The sequence below is a fragment of the Eptatretus burgeri genome, chromosome 14 (genome assembly GCF_056783735.1).
Source record: "Eptatretus burgeri isolate ZD-2024b chromosome 14, Ebu_testis_v1, whole genome shotgun sequence".
In the NCBI taxonomy this organism is placed as follows: Eukaryota; Metazoa; Chordata; class Myxini; order Myxiniformes; family Myxinidae; genus Eptatretus; species Eptatretus burgeri.
The window spans coordinates 74,431,786-74,453,459 of NC_140974.1; the positions used below are offsets into that span (position 1 = coordinate 74,431,786).

Below are 21,674 nucleotides of genomic sequence, written 5' to 3' on the forward strand. Positions count from 1 at the left end.
AAATTACAGACATCAACGTGCTTTGTAAGTGGGAAAACCTGCAAAATCGGCAGTGTATCAAATACTTGTTCTCCCCACTGTATATATATATATATATATATATATATATATATATATATATATATATATATATATATATATATATATATATATATATATATATATATATATATATATATATATATATATATATATATATATATATATATATATATATATATATATACGCAAAAGAAACTTACCACTTGTTTGAAATGTAATAAAATTGTAACAGTTCAAAATAAAACAACCCAACAATTGCTAATTGAAACATTGGCTAATTGAAAATTATTGCTAATTGAAAATTGAATATTTATTAATGACATGTCACGTTTTTGACCAAGGTACACCATCTCATAAGTTTGTTCGACAGTACAGAACAGCACAGGGTGCAATGTCAGTCCCCTTTCAATAGCGTGTGTGGCCACCATTGTTTTGGATACAGGCAGTACATGGTCGGCGCATACTGCCTACCAGTCTTTGGATGGATTGCTGCTGGATTCTGTCCCACTCAGTCCTTAATGTCTGAAGCGATCTGACTTAGGACCATCTGCCTGTCCTGCCTTGCAGTGGTGAGTCTTGGCCTCCCTGATCGAGGTCTGTCATCTGCAGAGTTGTGGAGGGTCTCTGTCCACCAGGGCCGATATCGTCTGGTGTGAACAGCCAAGGCGACGTGCCACCTCACGGTAGCTCAATCCGCCTTGCAGTATGCCCAAGGCACACTGCCGTTGATCCCTTGACAATCGTGGCATGTTGATTGAAATGCCCATTTTGCACTGGCCTTTTTAAAGCCAATATCAAGACATCACGTGCAGCTCATTAAAATCATCCCGTACCCCTTGGCTAATCACTGACAGTCAAAATGGCTGTTCAATAGCTGTGCTCTGAAGTGACCATTGAAGGTTCAAGTGACCATCCGTGACCGTTTTGTCTAACAGTGAGGACACTATTGTCCACAAATAAGTTCACACATTTACTACACGCAGTGTTATTGTTGATATTTGAAGGTTTAAAAAGTGGTAAGTTTCTTTTGCGTTTCAGTATACACACACACACACACACACACACACACACACACACACACACACACACACACACACACACACACACACACACACACACACACACACACACACACACACACACACACACACCTCCTGACTATTACGGTGAGCATCGCTGCAGATTATGTCTCACACGGTAAAACCACATAATCCACACAGAACAACCATCCATCTGCCACCCAGACAATTGTTCCTGCTTATGCAAACCATTCAACCAGAAGGCAAGTAATGTGACCAGCGGGAAAATCGAAACAAGAGTGTGCGAGCACTCCGTTGATCCCCATTGGACAACAGTCCACACCAAAGTATCGCCTCCAACACAGTACACCACAGTACGCCTCCAATACATACACCTTTCTGTTTGGTGTTTAACTGATGATGACCATATATTCGTTGTCTCTTTGACAGAGTCACCGACCGGGCTGAAGCCTCTGTGTTGGAGGCGATGCTTTGGCGTGGATTGTTGTCCAATGGGGATCAGCGGAGTGCTCGTCACACTCCTCGTGTGTGTGTGTGTGTGTGTGTGTGTGTGTGTGTGTGTGTGTGTGTGTGTGTGTGTTTGTGTGTATCTATCTATCTATATATAATATATATATATATGTATCTGTGAGTGAAAGATCCTATATCAGAGTGGATGTGCATGCAGACTCACACACTCACTGACAGTCTGAATGCACAATCGCTTTGGGAAGTGCATGATGAAGCTCACAAACATTCCTGTGTGTTACACATAGAAACAAGATATGTTATATTCCTATATGAATAGCTAAGCTTATATCATTATGACATATAATGCAATAAAGTATTACAATAATAAAGGCACACAGTGACAGAGCAGTAAATCAGGTTATTTGATGATGACACTAAACCTCCATTGGTTATCAAACGCTGGTGAAGCTGTTGAAGGGTTGAACGGGAAGTCTGACGTGACTACTCACCATGTACTGGGAAAATCCGGACCTGGAATTCCTGATCTCGCCGGGAAACCTCCCTCCAGATAGTGAAGGTTTGTGCGGAAACCCGTTCAGATTCTAGAAAAAAAACCACTCTGACACGAGCATCGCATGGTCTACCTCCATGACCATTTAACCTTGCGCTCTCCTGCCGAGGCACAACCAAAGCCGTTTGTGTTAAACCCCAATGCGCTCGCACAGGGGCACGAAGGGTGTAGCGTCGTGCGAACACTCACAAACATCCCCTACAGAAACCTCGAGTGACGTAGCTCGAAAAACACCACGTCGATGGTCCTATTTTGAAATGGTCAAACAACGAGAAGTTGGTACGTCGCGAGGACCTTGTATCTGTTTTTAGTGACTTGTCCACTTTGTCTTACATTCCATCCATGCAAAACGCCCATGACTCCCCCCCTTCGGACCCGAAACGTGGCCCGATTCCTCGGCCCTTTCACCTTCACCCCCAACGTCCCAAGCACCCCTTGAACATCGTGTAAGGAGTGGTGGCATTCAAACTGCAACTTTCAGACGCAAATGCTTCAGGAAGCCCACCCGGTGTTAAAATGGTCACGTGCGAAGGACAAGGGGTTTAAATGACGACCCCTTGCTGGGTGAGCTCTCTCTGACCCTAAACAAAGCGAGCAGCTGTTATAACAATCAACGTACATGGTACCAGGTATTGTCGGCTCACGAATCGCGAGGGAAATGCTATACCTATGGCCAAGTCCCATCCTATGCAAATCTACCATTTCAAGTATCGAAACAAAACGAGAAGCTGTGCGGTTGAGGTAGAAAGGAGAGGCAGGCAGAGAAAGAAACGTCTGTGACCGTTTTACAAATACCACACAAGCCTGCTGGACATGATCAGGGCCTTGCAATGCAAACGGGGCGGGAGGAAATGGAATCCAAACGTTGAGGGATAAATAAAGGCATCTGTGGGTGCAATTGGAAGATCTTTTGTACCTTCTCGTGAAACACCAACAGAGAGGGAGTCGAAACGTTCAAAGTGTGTCGGGGAGTGGGGAGTGTGGTGCACCCTGGAGCTCAGGGGTGGGAGAACTCACTACACGTGCTAGGCCGGGGAGTGGAGAGTGTGGTGCACCCTGGAGCTCACGGATGGGAGAACTCACTTCACATGCGAGGTAGGGGAGTGGGGAGTGTGGTGCACCCTGAAGCTCAGGGGTGGGAGAACTCACCACACATGCTAGGTCGGGGAGTGGGGAGTGTGGTGCACCGTGGAGCTCACGGGTGGGAGAACTCACTTCACATGCTAGGTAGGGGAGTGTGGTGCACCCTGAAGCTCAGGGGTGGGAGCACTCACTACACATGCTAGGTCGGGGAGTGGGGAGTGGGGAGTGTGGTGCACCCTGAAACTCACGGGTGGGAGCACTCACCTCACGTGCTTGGCCGTGGAGCGGGGAGTGTGGTGCACCGTGGAGCTCAGGAGTGGGAGCACTCACTACATGTGCTCGGCTTCAGCAAGGGAAATGGGGGCAAGACCAGCTGCCTTTTGCAGTAACAAAGCTGCTTTGAATTAGGAAAGAGTGCGGGGAAGGAGCGCAAGCGATGCAACGATACAAGTGCAGGGAGATGGGACAAAAGAAGTGTTTGTTTAGCCATTCCTGATGGTTTGAACACATTGGAACGAACGCGGCATCGACACTGATCTGATACCGTGCTGTTACGACAGGCGACCATTTAATCACCAACAGGGCCTCTCTGTGCCCTGAATATCACGGTTTGGACTCGAACGTGAATCAATCAATCAATCCAACATTTATTTCCTTCAATGAAAGCAACAAAAGTCGTTTGAATGGCTGTACGAGGCTGAGCCCCAAAGGGCATGGCTTGAAGCGGGAACACCGTTGATGTTAAACATGATGTCCAAAATATCAATGAAACATAAAATTAAATAACAATAAACAAATAAATAAATACATCAATTGAAGATTAATTTCCATACTCTGTGCAAGGGTTTAAAGTAAAAAAAAAAATAAAAAAAAATAATTCACATTCACAAGAAGCCGAAGCTCCATGTCAACTACAATAGGCTTTTGATGGGTTGGAATTCTCTGCAGTTCCTTTCATACAATGTGTGGTCGTGGGATCGTCTCAGCCCCGAACTTGCAATGCACCGCGGAATGCACAAACCCTGCCACGTGTCACACACGAACAACGTCTGTTTGAACTGGAACCGGTGTCCACAACACCTGCCTACATGTTTGTCGGCACCAAAATGGACTCGACATGTGATGCCGTGCGTTGATCACCACCCAATGAGACCGTTGAAGCTCTTCTGGAGATTTCATGCCACGGAAAGGTCGATGCAATGTTCCAGTGCGAACTGAACATCCCAATTTGTCTTTCCATGAACCGTTCAACCTTTTATTTGTGGAACTTGAGGTGACAAGTCGAGTCTGTCCGGAGTAATAATCTGTCGCTCAAGGTCTCCCTCCACCCACTTGCAGTGATCTCTCAATGCTCAGCCAGCAGATCATTGGTGAGGTTTGATGGTGAGTTTTCCAAAAGCAGACTCGGTGGTGTATTGGTTAGAACGTCCGCTCTGAGTCTGGGAGGTCGGTGGTTCAAAGTTGAAATCCCGGCCGAGTCGCACCAACGAGTGTAAAATGGTCCGTGCTGCTTCCTTGATTGATGCTCAGCATTTAAAATGAAAGAGCACGGACAAACAACGCTGGGAAGGCAATGGAAACCGCTCAGTACAAGTTGCATAACCCTTGCCAAGAAACAGCTTCGGCAACACTGACGGCTCTCTCCAGAGCACGGTTCATCAGATGACACAGTGTTGCACTTTCTGATCACATTCTGCATGGTTCATCTGGTGATGGCTTGGTGTACAGATCACGGTTCATCAGATGACACAGTGTTCCACTTTACGATGACAATCTGCATGGTTCATCTGGTGATGGCTTGGACAGGTCGTTGAAATTGTTCTGACCCAGGATCTAACTTTACAAGTCAATAATCATTCCTTGTTGAGTCTTTCAATTATCCCTGGGACATAATCGGAAACGAAGCTCTGAGATAGTTTGTTCGCCTTTTACACAGTTATGCAAATTAGACGCATTGTGGGAAGTGCATTCACTGCAAACAGGGCTGTCACGTCCCTATTGCTACGTCTGACTGTACATTCGTCTCTTCCTTTGCTAAACAACTCGGAGCTTTTGTGGCGTGACAGAGGGGAAGGGAGGGGGAGAGGAATATCACCAATAATCAACAATATTAGACCTGGAGCAAATTCTAATTAGCGTTGTTCTACTTATTTTGATAACTCGAGGGTTCTTTGCCTACATCAAGTTGTCAGACGATGGGTAGTGATAGTGGTGTGTGTTGAGTAATGATTTCCATGAATGAATACACCATTCTTCTTCTTCTTCGCTCATTTGCAGCACAAGGTTGCAGGGTATCATCATTGCCTGAGGGCACGGCTATGCCGGTGATGCAGTTCCCCCTGCTGGTTGGTGCAGGAATTTGTAATTCCTTCACTGCTGGCGATAGCTTGCCTGCTTTTCACGAAGGACACCATGGGATCTTTAACGTTCACCAATGAATGCTGGCAGAAGGGACCCCAGGTTAACGTGTATCCGAGAGATGGCACACACACTGATGAATCACCCTGCCTGTGAAACACCAGAATGGCAGTTTATAGCTGGGTCGGGATTCGAACCCAGGCAAGACAGCTTTGAGGTGAGTATGCATCCCTCTCAGCCAGCCCGTCAGCCTGGCGTCAGCTCGGCAGCCTGGTGTGAGCCCAGCAGCCCGGCAGCCTGGTGTCAGCCCGGCAGCCTGGTGTCAGCCCGGCAGCCTGGTGTCAGCCCGGCAGCCTGGTGTCAGCCCGGCAGTCCGTCAGCCTGGTGTCAGCCCATCAGCCTGGTGTCAGCCCGTCAGCCTGGTGTCAGCCCAGCAGCCCGGCAGCCTGGTGTCAGCCCGGCAGCCTGGTGTCAGCCCAGCAGCCTGGTGGCAGCCCAGCAGCCTGGTGTCAGCTCGGCAGCCTGGTGGCAGCCCGGCAGTCCGTCAGCCTGGTGTCAGCCCGTCAGCCTGGGGCAGCCCGGCAGTCCATCAGCCTGGTGGCAGCCCAGCAGTCCGTCAGCCTGGTGTCAGCCCAGCAGCCCGGCAGTCCGTCAGCCTGGTGGCAGGCCGGCAGCCTGGTGTCAGCCCGGCAGCCTGGTGTCAGACCGGCAGCCTGGTGTCAGCCCGGCAGCCTGGTGTCAGCCCGGCAGCCTGGTGTCAGCCCGGCAGCCTGGTGTCAGCCCGGCAGCCTGGTGTCAGCCCAGCAGCCCGTCAGCCTGGTGTCAGCCCGTCAGCCTGGTGTCAGCCCAGCAGCCTGGTGTCAGCCCAGCAGCCTGGTGTCAGCCCAGCAGCCTGGTGTCAGCCCAGCAGCCTGGTGTCAGCCCAGCAGCCTGGTGTCAGCCCAGCAGCCCGTCAGCCTAGTGGCAGCCCGGCAGTCCGTCAGCCTGGTGTCAGCCCAGCAGCCTGGTGTCAGCTCTGCAGCCTGGTGTCAGTCCAGCAGCCTGGTGTCAGCTCTGCAGCCTGGTGTCAGCCCAGCAGCCTGGTGTCAGCTCTGCAGCCTGGTGTCAGCCCAGCAGCCCGTCAGCCTGGTGGCAGCCCGGCAGTCCGTCAGCCTGGTGTCAGCCCGTCAGCCTGGTGTCAGCCCGGCAGTCCGTCAGCCTGGTGTCAGCCAGTCAGCCTGGGGCAGCCCGGCAGTCCATCAGCCTGGTGTCAGCCCAGCAGCCCGGCAGTCCGTCAGCCTGGTGGCAGGCCGGCAGCCCAATGCACCATGAACCAACGTAGAAATTAAAGTTTTTGATGGCGAAGGATAGATACTCCAAAGAAAACTAGAATAAGAGCAGAGGATGCAGACCCTCACTAGGATGTGTGTTGTGTAGTTTTGTGTGGTGTATTTTGTGTAGTTTTGTGTGGTGTATTTTATGTAGTTTTGTGTGGTGATTGTGTAGTTTTGTGTGGTGTATTTTGTGTAGTTTTGTGTGGTGTTTGTGTAGTTTTGTGTGGTGTATTTTGTGTGGTGATTGTGTAGTTTTGTGTGGTGTATTTTGTGTGGTGTTTGTGTAGTTTTGTGTGGTGTATTTTGTGTGGTGTTTGTGTCGTTTTGTGTGGTGTATTTTGTGTGGTGATTGTGTAGTTTTGTGTGGTGTATTTTGTGGTTAGGGTTAGCTTTTCCCAGGGCCCGGGCAGCTTTTCGTTTTTGAATAACTTTATTATAAAAACGTCGATTTGCATGACCTTGTCTGTATGCTCATAGAAAGTTGTGACACGTATTCCTTTGTTATTTATGAAAAGAAAATTCGTTCAGTTTTGATTAAGAAAGGTGAATTCATGACACACCATATTCACGCCCGTTGTGCCGCCCTGGCCTGGTACGTCATCGGCATTATTATGTCATTTAACTCCGTACAGCAAACTTACGAAAACAATGGGGGCTGTGACATTTTGTCTTTTTTACTTTTTTGTGTCAATATTGCATTGTTACATTATTATCATTATGATGAAAGCATTGCCTGCTAAATTATGTGATTAATTAATTGGAATTATCCATAGTACCTGGCTCTCTTTTTCTAAACTCTAAATTCCTTCCACACAAGGTGCAGGTACCTTTGCTGATTATATATAAAGACAAGAAGAGCACTCGGTCGAGTGCACACCTCAGGCTGGATCCGGATCCAGATTTGTATCTTCACCAAAATTGAATCAATCCTTCCCCGTCACACACCCAACGTGTCCACCAAGTGTCGTCCAAATCCATCCCCAACTTTCTGAGATGTCATGCTATATGTATATTGTTTTTGGCCCTATCTCTCAATGGGGAAAAATCACTTTAAAATTCTTGTCGTCGGATCTGGATCTTCACCAAAATCTAATCAATTCATCCGTGTCACACGTCCAAGCTGTCCATCAAATTTCATCCGAATCTGTCCACAACTTTTTGAGATATCCTGCTCACAAACACACAGACAGACAGGGGTGAAAACATAATCTCAATCCACCTTCGGTAGGCAGAGGTAAGAAAGATTACAACAAACGTAGGCTACTTGTAAAATACTGAATTACCAGGGCCCCCATCCCCCCTTCCCTCCAGGGCCCCCATCCCCCCTTCCCTCCAGGGCCCCCATCCCCCCTTCCCTCCAGAGCCCCCCATCCGCCCTTCTCTCCAGGGCCCTCATCCTTCCTTCCTTCCAGGGCCCCCATTCCCCCTTCCCTCCAGAGCCCCCCATCCTCCCAGGGCCCCCCATCCCCCTTCCCAGATGGAAGATGACCCATAGCAAATGACAGGGTGAACAGTCGATTGATTTAGTTTATTGACACCACAGATGATATTTATTTGTTGGATTACATAAATATTGCCTCATGGAGGAGCTAAATAACTGAGGGCAGCAGTTAACAGACTGACAAAGGATCAAAAGGCAAAGGCACTTCATGACATGTCAGATATGATACACCAGTTATTTCTATTTTATAAGGGAGTGCAAAGGATGTTAATAAAATGACAAACTCAATTTTCTTATGGAAATATTACCATTTTTATCACCATTAAGTGCAAAAAAAAATCTCACATTTAAGAGCAAGTTTGTGTTTCGTTATGCCATTCACTCCTTCCAGGTGGAGAGCAATTTATCACCAACAGAGGGATTACTTGTTTAAAGACAAAGTGGAATAGATTAATTTGTCAAGTTAGATGGCTTCTGCAAAATGACTACCTCCCTCCGCAGACCACAAGGCAATGGTACAGGCCTCGTGTGAACTTTAAAGCCCCAATGTTGAGCCTTCTCCGCAAGGCTTGTTGTACCACCTCCTGTGCCAAAATAGTGGGCTTTTCCAGCCAATAGTGCCAGGCCACCAGGACACAGGTGGTCATGCAGCAAACCGAGCAGTGCTGGAAACTCCGAGAAGCGATACATGGTCTCGGCAGAGAGCACCACATCGTAATATTCCCCAGCAAGCAATTGGGCCATAGCCGACCAGTCACCTGCAAAGAAGCGACAACGTGACAAGAGGCTGGTCGATGGAGGACGAGCTTGTGAGATTTCATCGACAGGTTGTGCGGTCCCAATACATGATGTTCCCTCTTCGCTGTCAATATTTTTAACATTGACAATCTTGCTCTTCTTATCTTTCTTCCTTAATCTGTTTGTATCTTCCTGATTTTCATCCTTCTTCGACTCTACGTGACATCTTGTCATCTCCAAACTCTCCTTCAACCAATGTCCTGACACCAAATCATCCCACAACTCATCTTTTGTCAAACAATTTCTTCCCGTTTGAGGCCTGGCTCGCAAGATAGAGGCTGTTGGTTCGTTGACAGGTTTGAGGAGTTTCATATTCAGAAGAACAGTTGGCATTGTGGCTCCCAACAAGACTTCCTGATTGTAGTCCTATGGGACAAACAATTCCACACATCCGAGTCAGAGAGTTACTGCTGTCACAACAATATGCAGCTAACGAATCATATTCAATAATCAAACGGTAATGGGATAGACATAAAGCAAACATTGTGGAATATCGGTTTGTGCAGGCATGAGACAATAACAGATGATGCATGAATATACAAAGGAGAGTCCAAAAGTTTCAAAAAAAAAAAAAGAAACAAAAAAAGGACAACTACAGCACTTTTATATGATGTTTTGTGGAACACAACTACTTGCTTCTATTTGCTGTTCAATCCCCTCAATGGAGCACAGTATTGACCTGATGGAAGTAGATCTGTTAGTCTTCACACTAAAGCGTTGAAGCAGTGGAAGTGCGAGTGAAAATTTGATTGGTCGAGACGGCGTACAGCTTCAGAGGCAAAGTACTGCTCAACTGTAGGTTTTTGGAAGTGGCAACAAGTCGATTCATGTTCTACGGTGCTCAAAACATACAATTGTGCTAAGGCCGAGTGATGCGAGTCCGAGTTCGTGAAACACCCGGTAACCCATGCCTCCAGAAAAGAGACTTTTCGGAACCGCCGGCCACATTTTCCATGCAAACATCATGGAACTTTGTTTAAAGAAAACAAAATTCTCCATGCGTCAGTGATTTTACGTTGTAAGTTTTGTGTCAATCGCTCAAGAGATTGTGGAGAAAACAAATTAAAAAAGCGAATAAAGGTGAAAACATGAGGGGGGAAGAAAACAAACGAAGTGAAGTATTCCTCACTCCGGGTCTCCCAATCCGTGCAGTGCACACGCTAATCCTTGCCTCTGACATGCAGCAGTGAACCTGTTTGCCTGTCCCATCACATCAGACCAATCATCATTAAAATTACCGATCATATCCACAGGGACACCACTTTTCAGCACTTTCAACAATGTTCCTTTTCCGACACCAAAGCATGCATGCTGGCACGGTATCACACCCACATAAAGCAGCATGACGTGCTCACACTGCTGGGATCATGCCACGATATTTCTCCACACTGGCATGGATATCAACAACAGTTCTCTCATTAATAGGGGATTACATTACCATTGCTTTCAAAGTGTTCACCTTTTGTTGCCTTATATCCTGGAATTTAATTGCATTAAATCATACTTTTTCCATCTTTATTTACACGTCGTAACCCACAACTTCCAAGTGAAAAACAAAATTGTTTGTATTATGATTGGTGTTAATTATGTCAGCACAGCAAATCTGTGACGTCATTCTCTGCAACGACGTGTGGAGAGGCGATTATAGGGAGCCGAACCACGCTAGTTCAATTGAAATGAAGTAGTTCCTTGATGATAGACAGACAGACTGAACCAATTGCTTTCCCCATTCTGCGCTATGTACATGGGGTAATAACTCAACTCATTATCAATAACTCACCTGAAAGTGCACCTGTTGGGCTCCACAGAGCAAACCAAATGATCCAAGGAGACCTAAACCACATCCCATGTCCAGCAATCTGCATCCATAAAGAAGCTGACATGCACGGCCAACCGGTCTACTTAGAAATGCCAGCAGGTCCCTCGTGCCTTCCCACACTGCCATGCCACCTTCATACACCCCAGGAATGACATCCCACACCTGAATGCCTGCACTTGAATCCTCTTTCTTTGTTTTAGCACCACAACTCCGCAGGTTGTCCCATGTACGGTGTACATTTTGCTCAACTCTAAACTCACAATCAATCTCTTTCTTTGAATCTTCCCTCTCAAGTTCTTTGTGTGAAGATATGCACAGATCCACACGGCCTGATCCAACAACAGTTTCCTTACCAAGTTTGGTTTCCCCCTCAGATTGAACCCAGTGCAGGTGCGATCCACACGGCAGGTGGTAGCAGTGTGTGCTGAGACCTGCAAGAAGCTTCATAGTCTCTGAGGGCCACAGTATTTCCCAAGCAGCTGCCTCCTTTTTCTCGGGCACCTCTTCCCTTTCTCCATTTTTCTCAAATCGCTCAACGGAAGTCGTGCTGAATACTCGTGCTGGATCCGGGTCCAATTCCACCGGGAAGTTGAAGCAAAATGCCATGGACACCTGAAAAATTCAGTTTTTTTATTTTTATTTTTCTTTGTCATTTGGCAATCCTTAAATTTAATTATTAGACATGACTTTCCCAACAGGTTTCAAATTATTTGTGTGCACCTGACAAAATGATGCTCGTTTTCCACCGCAGAAAGTTGGGCTGGGTCAGACCACGCGGTGTCGGCCACTCGGCCCACAGCTGCTTTTCCTTCACAAAATATATTTGCAGTCTTTTCCCAAAATCTGAAGAAAAGAAATCAATATCAACCATGTGTCTCCCATGTTAGCAGATGCAGCAAGTATCTCGGTTTAATAGTATTTTCTAATCGGGTTACCAAAAGAGTTTACAAAGAGTGTTGTTTTTTTAGGGCACTATCTGGGCTGGAGACCCACAGCAGGAGGTCAAAGTTCACGTCCCCCTCACGTTTTGGGCGAAACGTGGAACATACCGAAGGGAGTCAAAATCTGCATCTTTCCCACTTTTCACACATCAAAGATATTTTGAGATGAAAAGTGGAGTGTATCAAACAAGTAATAATTTCAATATTTTCAATGTTTTCATAAACAGTAGTCATGGTAACAGAAAGTATTTCAAATGTGTATTACAAGTACTTATTGTCATTGTTCATATTTCTCATTTAATGAATCCTATCAGTTAAGATAAAATTCCATCGACAGTCCAAAGGCACACACAAAGGTACTATATTGCAGACGGGGATGTAGTGATCGTCTGCTCCAGAGTTAAACTAATTGAAATCCTTGCCAATATTGTCAGTTATTCTTCGTGGTGGGATCTTAGTGGTCAGTAACTCGGGCGGGATCTTAGTGGCGGGCACTCGGGTGGGATCTTCGTGGCGGGCACTCGGGCGGGATCTTCGTGGCGGCACTCGGGCGGGATCTTCGTGGCGGGCACTCGGGCGGGATCTTCGTGGCGGGCACTCGGGCGGGATCTTCCTGGCGGGCACTCGGGCGGGATCTTCCTGGCGGGCACTCGGGCGGGATCTTCCTGGCGGGCACTCGGGCGGGATCTTCCTGGCGGGCACTTGGGCGGGATCTTCGTGGTGGGCACTCGGGCGGGATCTTCGTGGCGGGCACTCGGGCGGGATCTTCGTGGCGGGATCTTCGTGGTGGGCACTCGGGTGGGATCTTCGTGGTGGGCACTCGGGTGGTATCTTCGTGGCGGGCACTCGGGCGGGATCTTCGTGGTGGGCACTCGGGCGGGATCTTCGTGGCAGGCACTCGGTCGGAATCTTGGTGGCGGGCACTCGGGTGGGATCTTGGTGGTGGGCACTCGGGCGGAATCTTGGTGGCGGGCACTCGGGCGGAATCTTGGCGGCGGGCACTCGGGCGGAATCTTAGTGGCGGCACTCAGGCAGGATCTTAGTGGCGGCATTCGGGCAGGATCTTAGGCTGGATCATACCTGGCGGTGTCGGTCCACTCGGCAATTAGGTGGGATTTTGTTGTGGGCACTCGGGTGGGATCTTCGTGGCGGCACTCGGGCGGGATCTTAGTGGCGGCACTCGGGCGGGATCTTAGTGGCGGCACTCGGGCGGGATCTTAGTGGCGGCACTCGGGCGGGCTCTTAGTGGCGGCACTTGGGCGGGAACTTAGGCTGGATCAGACCTGGCGGTGTCAGTTCACTCGGCAATTGGGTGGGATTTTGTTGCGGGCGCTCGGGAAAGAGTACCTTTCTTGGCCCAGCAGTCTTGGAAATGTACTTTGTAATTTTTGAAAGAAATTTCATTGATCACAATAAACCATCCTCCATATCATAAGATAAGGGAAGATGATTTGTCATACAGTCCGAGCTATCACCAAATATGGCGCAATTTACACCATATACCCATCTGCTCAATCATAGATAGATGCTGAAACCTGTTTTTCAACATTTGACAAATCCCAGGATGTTCAGATAAATGTTCAGCAAATACATGACTTCAGAAACCAAGTCTTTTAAACATGTACTATGTGTGTGGGGTTCCATGGACTCGGTTCGGATCGCCGGGCACTTTTAATCTGCCATTTCTGGCGTGAAATCTATAATTCAAATAAATAGTCTTCTAAGGCCTTAGTTATTTTATAACTTGGTTTACGCAGTTCTTCAGCTAAAATGTAGCTGAAGATCGAATGTAGGTCGAAATATAAATATAAATATAATTTCAATTTTTAGAAATTATATATTTTTATGATTTTTTTTCGGATGTTCCATGGAAAACACAAGGGTAGGTGGGGGGAAAATAAATATAAGTTCCGGACCAGGAGGATCTAAGAAAACATTGAAGATTGAAGACCATTCAAATGCAGGATGCCCATGTTCACTGTATCATCTGATGTGAAAAACAATAAAGAAGGATTAAAACTTGTTTTTACAATATAGTCTGGCATGTTTTTCTTATAGAAACCTGTTGGATCATCAAACAAATTGAAACAATGTTGAGAAAATTACTGTCCAAGTCGTAGATGTGTGCATGCACACCAGTGCATAGTGCTGGATATGATTTTAAAAAGGTGTCTACTCGGAGTCAACACGCTCAAAACGGTCAATCAGAGCCATAACCAGCTCTTAGTTTTCAGTGGGCATCTGATCGTACCGTCTCCCCATCCCCATGAGCACATCAAAGGCTGATTTCTGGTCCGTTGAAGGCCGAATATCAGAATCTCGCAGGGAAACTTTGACGTACTTGGCACCGAAATCTTTCAATATGAATAGTGTACATCTTTCGATGGAAACAAAATCGGCACGATCGAGAGTAGCCTGCGAAGCATCCCTGCTGCTGCACTGAATTGATGCAATCGTTCGGCCAGAATATTCGTCGTCAAGATGTTGCGTGATTAAATCACCAATACAGTCACTCAAATTTATATCGCCGACATACTTCTTAACAATCACTTTCGCCCCAGAAACCACAGTCAATCTGAACCACGCTGGCCACTGACTGCTCAGACACCATGACCGAAGACGACTGCGCAGTATGGTTAAAGGTGACTCGGAATTTTGGCGCGCACACACAAAATTATATTTTGAAAATAAATGCCGACGTTTACATTTCGGGTTTTGAAACTTTTGCACCTTCGGCAGAAAATGTATAAATATAAAAGGCTAAAATTGTGTTTTATATTTATATTTCATTTCGGCAAATATACCGTTGGCGGATCCGTAAACCAAGTTATAAAATAACTAAGGCTTAAACAGAATTTTCGGCTTTTAGAAAAACTGCGGAAATTTCATAAAGGTTAATCACAACTGTTAACCACAAAATCAGACTCTTAGAAATATAGGATACACGACAAATACCCGTGGATGTGAGGGAGAGGACATGAATTTCTGTTAATACAATGATCTGCCAACACACACACACACACACACACACACACACACACACACACACACACACACACACACACACACACACACACACACACACACACACACACACACACACACACACACACACACACACACACACACACACACACACAGTTTGAAGAATGAAGAGGGAGAAAGAGAGGGAAGGGGAGGGTGAGGAGGAAGGGGTGGGGGGGGGGAGAAGAACCGGGATCAGAAGGAATTTAACAGAAATGACAATCGTTATGGAATGAAATTTTTACTGTATTGAAACGAGAAGAGGAAAACAAAATATGAAATCAGACACACGGGCATCCACCCAGGACTAAAGCAGGACACACTTTTCCATCTGAGGAAGGTCTTTAAAAAGGCCGTTGAGGCCTTCATAATACAAACAAACAATACAGAATGAAATACACAAAACAACAAACTAATTTACGTGAAATATTGTGCTGGATAAAAAAAAACCACAACAAATTCACAAATTCCGTCACACACTAAATCCATCACACAAAATCCCAAACACACTAAATCCCTCACACACAAAATCCCTCACACACACACACACACACACAAAATCCCTCACACACACACACTAAATCACACACACAAAATCCCTCACACACACACACACACACACACACACACACACACACACACACACACACACACACACACACACACACACACACACACACACACACACACACACACACACACACACACACACACACTAAATCACTCACACAAAATCCCTCACACACACACACACACACACACACTAAATCACACACACAAAATCCCTCACACACACACACACACACACACACACTAAATCACTCACACACAAAATCCCTCACACACACACACTAAATCACTCATACACAAAATCCCTCACACACACACACTAAATCACTCATACACAAAATCCCTCACACACACACACACACACACTAAATCACACACACAAAATCCCTCACACACACACACACACACACACACACACACACACACACACACACACACACACACACACACACACACACACAAAATCCCTCACACACACAGAATCCCTCACACACAAAATCCCTCACACACACACAGAATCCCTCACACACACACAGAATCCCTCACACACACAGAATCCCTCACACACACACAGAATCCCTCACACACACAGAATCCCTCACACACACACAGAATCCCTCACACACACTAAATACCTCACAGAATTCCTTCACATATACGAAATCCCTCACACACTAAATCCTTCGCGCGCGCACACACACACACACACACACACACACACACACACACACACACACACACACACACACACACACACACACACACACACACACACACACACACACACACACACACACACACACACACACACACACACACACACACACACACACACTACCTCACAGAATTCCTTCACACAAGAAATCCCTCACACACTAAATCCTTTACACACGAAATCCCTCGCAGAATTCCTTCACACACACTAAATCCCTCAAACACACTAAATACCTCACAGAATTCCTTCACACACACTAAATACCTCACAGAATTCCTTCACACACGAAATCCCGAACACACACTAAATCCTTCACACACAAAATCCCTCACACACACTAAATCCCTCACAGAATTCCTACACACACAAAATCCCTCACAAACGAAATCCTTCACACACACACACTAAATACCTCACAGAATTCCTTCACACACTAAATCACACACACACTACATCCGTCACACACACTAAATACCTCACAGAATTCTTTCACACACTAAATCCTTCATACACGAAATCCTTCACACACACTAAATATCTCACATAATTCCTTCACACACTATATCCTTCACACACAATAAATCCCTCACAGAATTCCGTCACACACTAAATCCCTCAAACATAAATTCCCTTACACACTAAATACCTCACACACCCTAAATCTCACACACTAAATCCCTTACACACACGACATCCTCACACACAATGAATCCCTCACACACACTAAATCCCTCTCACACACTAAATCCCTAACAGAATTCCCTCACACACACTAAATCCCTCACACACACACACACACACACACACACACACACACACACACACACACACACACACACACACACACACACACACACACACACACACACACACACACACACACACACACACACCAAATCTCACACACTAAATCCCTTACACACACTAAATCCCTCTCACACACTAAATCTCACACACTAAATCCCTTAAACACACGAAATCCCTCTCACACACTAAATCCCTCACAAACAAAATCCCTCACACACACACAATCCCTCATATACAAAATCCCTCACACACATTAAATCCCTCACACACACTAAATCCATCACACATAAAATCCCTCATACACACTCAATCCATCACACACAAATTCCCTCACACACTAAATCCATCACATAAAATCACTCGCACACAAAATCCCTCACACACACACTAAATCACTCACACACAAAATCCATCACACACACACTAAATCCCTCACACACACTAAATACCTCACAGAATTCCTTCACATATACGAAATCCCTCACACACACACACACACACACACACACACACACACACACACACACACACACACACACACACACACACACACACACACACACACACACACACACACACACACACACACACACACACACTATCTCACAGAATTCCTTCACAAAAGAAATCCCTCACACACACTAAATCTTTTACACACTAAATACCTCACACAATTCCTTCACACACCAAATCCCGAACACACACTAAATCCATCACACACAAAATCCCTCGCAGAAAACCTTCACACGAAATCCCTCACACACAAAATCCCTCACACACACACACACACAATCCCTCATATACAAAATCCCTCAAACACAAAATCCCTCACACACAAAATCCCTCACACACACAAAATCCCTCTCACACTAAATACCTCACAGAATTCCTTCACACACACTAAATCCCTCACAGAATTCCCTCACACACACTATATCCCCACACACACAAAATCTCTCTCACACACTAAATCCCTCACAGAATTCCTTCACACACACTAAATCCCTCAAAGAATTCCTTCACACACACAAAATCCCTCACAGAATTCCCTCACACACTAAATCCCTCACACACACTAAATACCTCACAGAATTCCTTCACACACACTAAATACCTCAAAGAATTGCTTCACACTCAAAATCCCTCACACACACTAAATACCTCTCAGAATTCCTTCACACACACTAAATCCCTCACAGAATTCCTTCACACACACTAAATCCCTCACACACATAAAATCCCTCTCACAATTCCTTCACACACACTAAATCCCTCACACACACTAAATACCTCAAAGAATTCCTTCACACACACAAAATCCCTCACCCACTAAATCCCTCACACACACTAAATACCTCACAGAATTCCTTCACACACTAAATCCCTCTCACACACGAATTCCCTCACACACACTAAATCCCTCACATAATTCCCTCACACACACTAAATACCTCACAGAATTCCTTCACACACACTAAATATCTCACAGAATTCCTTCACACACACTAAATCCCTCACACACCCAAAATCCCACTCACACTAAATACCTCACAGAATTCCTTCACACACTAAATCCCTCACAGAATTCCCTCACACACACTAAATCCCTCACACACTAAATCCCTCACACACAATAAGTTCCTCACAGAATTCCTTCACACACTAAATCCCTCATAGAATTCCTTCACACACACTAAATCCCTCATAGAATTCCTTCACACACACTAAATCCCTCATATAATTCCTTCACACACACTCAGTCCCTCACAGAATTCCTTCACACACACTCAGTCCCTCACAGAATTCCTTCACACACTAAATACCTCACACAATTCCTTCACACACACTAAATCCCTCACATAATTCATTCACACACACAAAATCCCTCACACACCAATTCCCTCACACACACGAAATCCCTTACACACACCAAATCCCTCACATACACGAAAGTCCTCACACACACTAAATCCCTCACACACTAAATCCCTCACACACTAAATCCCTCACAGAATTCCTTCACACACAATAAATTCCTCACAGAATTCCTTCACACACACTAAATACCTCAAAGAATTCCTTCACATACACAAAATCTCTCACAGAATTCCCTCACACACTAAATCCCTCACACACATTAAATACGTCACATAATTCCTTCACACACACTAAATACCTCACAGAATTCCTTCCACACTAAACCCGTTACACACACAAAATCCCTCTCACACTAAATCCCTCACAGAATTCCTTCACACACCCTAAATCCCTCACAGAATTCCCTCACACACACACTAAATCCCTCACACACACTAAATACCTCAAATAATTCCTTCTCACACACTAAATCCCTCATGGAATTCCCTCACACACTCTAAATACCTCACAGAATTCCTTCACACACACTAAATATCTCACAGAATTCCTTCACACACACACTAAATCCCTCACACACACTAAATCCCTCACACACACAAAATCCCTCTCACACTAAATACCTCACAGAATTCCTTCACACACACTAAATCCCTCACAGAATTCCCTCACACACACTATATGGCTCACACACACAAAATCCCTCTTACACTAAATCCCTCACAGAATTCCTTCACACACTAAATACCTCAAAGAATTCCTTCACACACACAAAATCCCTCACAGAATTCCCTCACACACACTAAATACCTCACAGAATTCCTTCACACACACAAAATACCTCACAGAATTCCTTCACACACTAAACCCGTCACACACACAAAATCCCTCTCACACTAAATCCCTCACAGAATTCCCTCACACACACTAAATCCCTCACAGAATTCCCTCACACACGAAATCCCCCACACACAATAAATACCTCACAGAATTCCTTCACACACACTAAATCCCTCACAGAATTCCTTCACACACACTTAATCCCTCACATAATTCCCTCACACACATAAAATCCCTCTCACACTTAATCGCTCACAGAATTCCTTCACACACACTAAATGCCTCACACACACTAAATACCTCAAAGAATTCCTTGACACACACACTAAAGCCCTCACACACACAAAACCCCTCACAGAATTCCCACACACACTAAATCCCTCACACAGAGTAAATACCTCACAGAATTCCTTCACACACACACGAAATCCCTCACACACACAAGATCCCTCACAGAATTCCCTCACACACTAAATCCCTCACAGAATTCCCTCACACACACACACTAAATCCCTCACACACACAAAATCCCTCTCACACACGAAATCCATCAGAGAATTCCCTCACACACACTAAATCCCTCACATAATTTCCTCACGCACACAAAATCCCTCACAGAATTCACACACACACACACACAGAATTCCCTCACACACAATAAGTCCCTCACACATGAAATCCCTCACATACGACGTTGTTGATCATCGATACAAGTCCCAAAAAACCCGCCGACCCGAAGTATTCGTGAATGAGAACTCACCCTGCTCAGTCCAATGTAAATATGGATCAAATGATGAAACAGAGACTCGTTAATATTATTCAATCATCTTCTCCACCGTTAAACCACTTTTGTTTGATATTCGAGAAGATAGGAACGATGATAAATTGAGGCGGTGTATGTCCTAAAATAAAATAGTTCGTAGTCACTTTCATTACACTCTGTTTACCAAGCAACCTTTATTTTCGTTCTTCGTCAATTTGAGTACTTGACGATTAACATTTACTTAAATATTAAAGGTAAATATACCAAAATAAGATAAAATTAACGGCTCGACAAACAGATTGCATTGAACGCTCGCTGAAGAGGAAAGCACCTTTCAATCTACCTGGAGGACGTGTCTTTGAAAACAAAATGCATTAAAAAAAGAATAAACCCTGACAATCCACGATTCGTAAACAACACAAAACTACAAGCGAACTACAACGGATGGCTCTGCGCAAGAGAGGAAAGATGACGCACAACGGGAATGTATCTTCTTCTTCTTCTTCTTCTTCCTCGTCCTCCTCCTCTTCCTCTTCCTCTTCTTCTTCTTCTTCTTGTTCTTCTTCTTCTTCTTCTTCTTGTTCTTCTTGTTCTTCTTGTTCTTCTTCTTCTTGTTCTTCTTGTTCTTCTTGTTCTTCTTGTTCTTCTTGTTCTTCAGCTTCTTCTTGTTCTTCTTGTTCTTCTTGTTCTTCTTGTTCTTCTTGTTCTTCAGCTTCTTCTTCTTCAGCTTCTTCTTCTTCTTCTTCAGCTTCTTCTTCTTCTTCTTCTTCAGCTTCTTCTTCTTCTTCTTCTTCAGCTTCTTCTTCTTCTTCTTCTCCAGCTTCTTCTTCTTCTTCTTCAGCTTCTTCTTCTTCTTCTTCTTCAGCTTCTTCTTCTTCTTCTTCTCCAGCTTCTTCTTCTTCTTCTTCAGCTTCTTCTTCTTCTTCTTCAGCTTCTTCTTCTTCTTCTGCAGCTTCTTCTTCTTCTTCTTCAGCTTCTTCTTCTTCTTCTTCTTCAAAGCAGGTTGGACGGCATGGGATGACGTAACTTCCGGATATTCACACGTGGTTGTGTCAGCTCTGAGGCGAGAAGAATATCAGTATTTTTTGTGTTTTGCATATTTTGTTATCGAGATTTGTGTCAGGGGCTGTGGGACTGTATTGATAAATCTGTTCTTGTGTTCATAGCAGTTTTAACGGGTATTTGGAGCTTTCCAAACGCGAAAATTTCGCGTTTGAGTGAGTT

The 21,674-nt window shown here is 45.3% G+C and overlaps 2 protein-coding genes across 11 annotated transcripts in view; both read right to left on the reverse strand.

The window, feature by feature from the left end:
• LOC147013633 (uncharacterized) overlaps nucleotides 1-3,489 on the reverse strand; it is a 146,601-nt gene extending 143,112 nt beyond the window's left edge. For 2 of the 3 annotated variants that reach the window (XM_085855626.1, XM_085855624.1), the window contains exon 1: nucleotides 2,042-2,429. The gene's annotated coding sequence lies outside the window, so the exon portion shown is untranslated. Of the gene's footprint in view, nucleotides 1-2,041; nucleotides 2,430-3,450 lie in introns of those variants that run through there. The other variant, XM_085855625.1, reaches the window with a different exon arrangement.
• Nucleotides 3,490-8,366: 4,877 nt separating this feature from the next.
• On the reverse strand, nucleotides 8,367-21,020 carry METTL18 (methyltransferase 18, RPL3 N3(tau)-histidine). 8 transcript variants are annotated; one of them, XM_085855632.1, is made up of 5 exons: nucleotides 20,794-20,931; nucleotides 20,448-20,589; nucleotides 11,636-11,758; nucleotides 10,877-11,527; nucleotides 8,367-9,462 (listed from the first exon to the last, which is right to left on the reverse strand). In XM_085855632.1, the coding sequence occupies exons 4-5, from the start codon at nucleotides 11,519-11,521 to the stop codon at nucleotides 8,749-8,751; spliced, it is 1,359 nt and encodes a 452-aa protein (XP_085711758.1). In that variant the 5' UTR covers nucleotides 11,522-11,527; nucleotides 11,636-11,758; nucleotides 20,448-20,589; nucleotides 20,794-20,931; the 3' UTR covers nucleotides 8,367-8,748. The 8 variants fall into 8 exon arrangements, with proteins under 8 accessions (XP_085711758.1, XP_085711759.1, XP_085711760.1 ...); XM_085855633.1 differs by having other exon boundaries at nucleotides 20,782-20,921; XM_085855634.1 differs by lacking the exon at nucleotides 20,448-20,589 and having other exon boundaries at nucleotides 20,928-21,020.
• Nucleotides 21,021-21,674: the final 654 nt, after the last annotated feature.